The sequence below is a fragment of the Phocoena phocoena genome, chromosome 19 (genome assembly GCF_963924675.1).
Source record: "Phocoena phocoena chromosome 19, mPhoPho1.1, whole genome shotgun sequence".
NCBI classification, from domain to species: domain Eukaryota; kingdom Metazoa; phylum Chordata; class Mammalia; order Artiodactyla; family Phocoenidae; genus Phocoena; species Phocoena phocoena.
The window spans coordinates 12,473,336-12,476,378 of NC_089237.1; the positions used below are offsets into that span (position 1 = coordinate 12,473,336).

At 63.2% G+C, this 3,043-nt stretch overlaps 1 protein-coding gene across 1 annotated transcript; it reads left to right on the plus strand.

Moving 5' to 3' along the window:
• The first annotated feature begins 210 nt into the window (after positions 1–210).
• UTS2R (urotensin 2 receptor) lies at positions 211–1,802 on the plus strand. The gene has a single exon (XM_065897795.1). The coding sequence runs from the start codon at positions 352–354 to the stop codon at positions 1,444–1,446; it is 1,095 nt and encodes a 364-aa protein (XP_065753867.1). The 5' UTR covers positions 211–351; the 3' UTR covers positions 1,447–1,802.
• Positions 1,803–3,043: the final 1,241 nt, after the last annotated feature.

Consider the following 3,043-nt stretch of genomic DNA (forward strand, 5'->3'; position numbering starts at 1 on the left):
TGGTCTAGGTGGTCCCCCTACATAGCTGGGGAAACGAGGCACAGTGTTAGAGTTTTGAATGAAGAGTCCCCAAGGGGGTGTTGCAGCTGGCGAACCCCATCCCTCTGCAGGCCTCCCTAGCCCAGTGGGAACTGTGTCCTCTCACGGCCTCCTGGGAGTGGGAGGGGGTGCCTGACCTGCATCTTTAATGGGCATCCTCTCCCGCAGGACGAGCTTGTCATCCACAGATGCCCCTTCTCTGCCTAAAGGAGCAGCAGGCCCCAGCCCCAAGCCCAGTGTGAGGCAGCAGAGACGGCGCTGAGTCCAGAGCCGTTGAGCAGGTTCCCTGTGCTGGCTACGACAGGCAGCACCATGCCCGAGCCGCCCGGCGCCCCCAATGCCTCTCTCAACAGCTCGTGGGCCAGCCCAGCGGAGCCCAGCTCCCTGGAGGACCTGGTGGCCACGGGCACCATTGGGGTGGTGCTCTCGGCCATGGGCGTGGTTGGCGTGGTGGGCAACTTGTACACGCTGGCTGTCATGTGCCGCTTCCTGCACACCTCGGCCTCCATGTACGTCTACGTCATCAACCTGGCGCTGGCGGACTTGCTCTACCTGCTCAGCATCCCCTTCATCGTGGCCACCTACGTCACCAAGGCGTGGCACTTCGGCGACGTGGGCTGCCGTGTCCTCTTCAGCCTGGACTTCCTGACCATGCACGCCAGCATCTTCACCCTGACCCTCATGAGCAGTGAGCGCTACACCGCCGTGGTGAGGCCACTGGACATGGTGCAGCGTTCCAAGAGCTACCGCAAGGTCCTGGCGCTGGGCACGTGGCTGCTGGCGCTGTTTCTGGCACTGCCCATGATGCTGGCCATCCGGCTGGTCCGCAGGGGCCACAAGAGCCTCTGCCTGCCGGCCTGGGGCCAGCGCGCCCACCGCACCTACCTGACACTGCTCTTCGGGACCAGCATTGTGGGGCCCGGCGTGGTCATCGGGCTGCTCTACGTCCGCCTGGCCCGGGCCTACTGGCAGTCGCAGCGGGCTTCCTTCACGCAGACACGGCGGCTACCCAACCCCAGGGTGCTCTACCTCATCCTGGGCATCGTGCTGCTCTTCTGGGCCTGCTTCCTGCCCTTCTGGCTGTGGCAGCTCCTCACCCAGTACCGCGGGACCCCGCCGCTCACGCCCCGCTCCGCCCGCATCGTCAACTACCTGACCACCTGCCTCACCTACAGCAACAGCTGCGTAAACCCCTTCCTCTACACGCTGCTCACTAAGAACTACCGCGACTACCGCCAGCGCTCGCTCCAAGGCAGGGGCGCCCACCGGCCCGGGGGTACCCACAGCTTCCCGCAGGCCCGCACTGGCTGCCAGCGCAGCTCAGGCCACTCACTGTCCTCCAGCAGCCAGCAGGCCAGCGAGACCATCGCGCTGTCCCAGGCTGCTCCTAGGGGGCTCTGCACCTGAGCGTCCCCAGCCTCCACGTGGGCGCTGGAGTGGGGGTGGGAGTGGCCCCCAGAGCCCAGGTCACTCCTGGACTCCCGCACTGCCTGCCTCCCTTCCTCAGTCCTCTTCCAGAAAGTTCCCTGCTCTCCCTCCCCCGTCACTCACTTCAGCTCCATCAGCCCAGCCACCTTCCTGTAATGCCCCCCTGCCCCGTCCATCTGTGAGGGTCTGTAGGAGGCTCAGGCCCAGGACCAGCTTCTGAAGATGGTGGTGAGTGGAGTCTTCACTGCCCCCAGCAGACGTGAGCGCCTACATGACACGTGGCAGGGCACACACTGGCAGGCGACAGCGTGTAGGCACACAGGCTGCCTGCATAGGACCCTCCTCCTGGCTGGTGCATGGCCCTCTCCCCATCCCTCCCGGCTCCCATGTGGCTCCATCCCTCACAGCTTCAGCACCTGGAACAATAAACTCTGAGCTCTTCGAGCCTTGTCCTGCCGCAGCAGTGTGGGTGGGATGTCAACGGAGGTAGGACCCCTAGGACGTCCCCCCGCACTTGGATGAGCCTGTCCACCTGGCTGGGGAGGAGACACGTCCAGCCATTCAGCCTTCCTGACGCGGTGGGCGGGTGCCATCAGGCCTGAGCTGGGCCCTGGATGTGGGGCCTGAGACCCTGGGGCGGGGCAGGGAGCCATCAGCCTCAACCTGCTCAGGGAGGAGGGGCAGCTGGGGCATCACTCCAGGGCAGGAACTCGGCACCTAAACTGAAACCATGAGCCAGAATTCCTCTCCCTTCAGCAGCTCACCTGCCTCTCCCTCCCCAGACCTGGGGGGGTGTGGGTCAGGTGGGGGGTGGATCATACAACACACGTAGGGGTTTATCTCATGCCTCCTGTGTGCAGCATCCGAGCTGGGCCTCCTGTAGACATCAAGACCACCGGACCCTGCCTGCAGAAAGCCCGCCCACAGGGAGAGATTTTGGACCTCTCCCCACCCCTACCCAACCGTCCAGCGGCCTGTACACTCCACATTGTGGCCCCAGCTCACATCCCACAGCTGGGCCTCAGCCTTGGCTGTACATTAGACTCACTATCGGCCAGGCCCTCCTGGACCCCTTTCAAGACCCTGACAGGATCCTAACGTGTGGGCAGGTGGAGATCTACACCTCCCTCCCCGCTGGCCCCTAAGTATGGGGTCCAAGGCCACCAGTGCAACTTGGGACCCCAAATGTTTTTGGAAGTAAACAGCCCAAAGTTTGTACCTTGACCAAGACCCTGGGTCTCTGCTTCCCAAATCCTGATTCCGGGATGTGTTAAGAAGCCCCCAAACTTAGAAAACTGAGACCCCCAGAAATGGCCCTGCAGCCCCCATTCATCTGTATGTGTGAAGGTGCTCTGTGCGCTGTTTCTCGGAGTGATGCTGGCTTCAAACTTAAGACCTGAGTACCCTGGTTAATGCTCCCAGGTGGGCCGGGCGAGCCTCCACCACCAGGCCTGGGACAGCCGCAGGGGCTGTCCTCCCATCTTCTGCTTGGAAGTGCCCAGCCTCTGGGCAGCCTCATGAGGACACCCTGAGCGTTTCAGAGTGTTTAAAAGTGTTACACAGGCTCTCACGCCTG

Bases quoted from the DNA above. Each gene is read 5' to 3' on its own strand.
- UTS2R (XM_065897795.1), top strand. From the start codon at position 352: ATGCCCGAGCCGCCCGGCGCCCCCAATGCCTCTCTCAACAGCTCGTGG.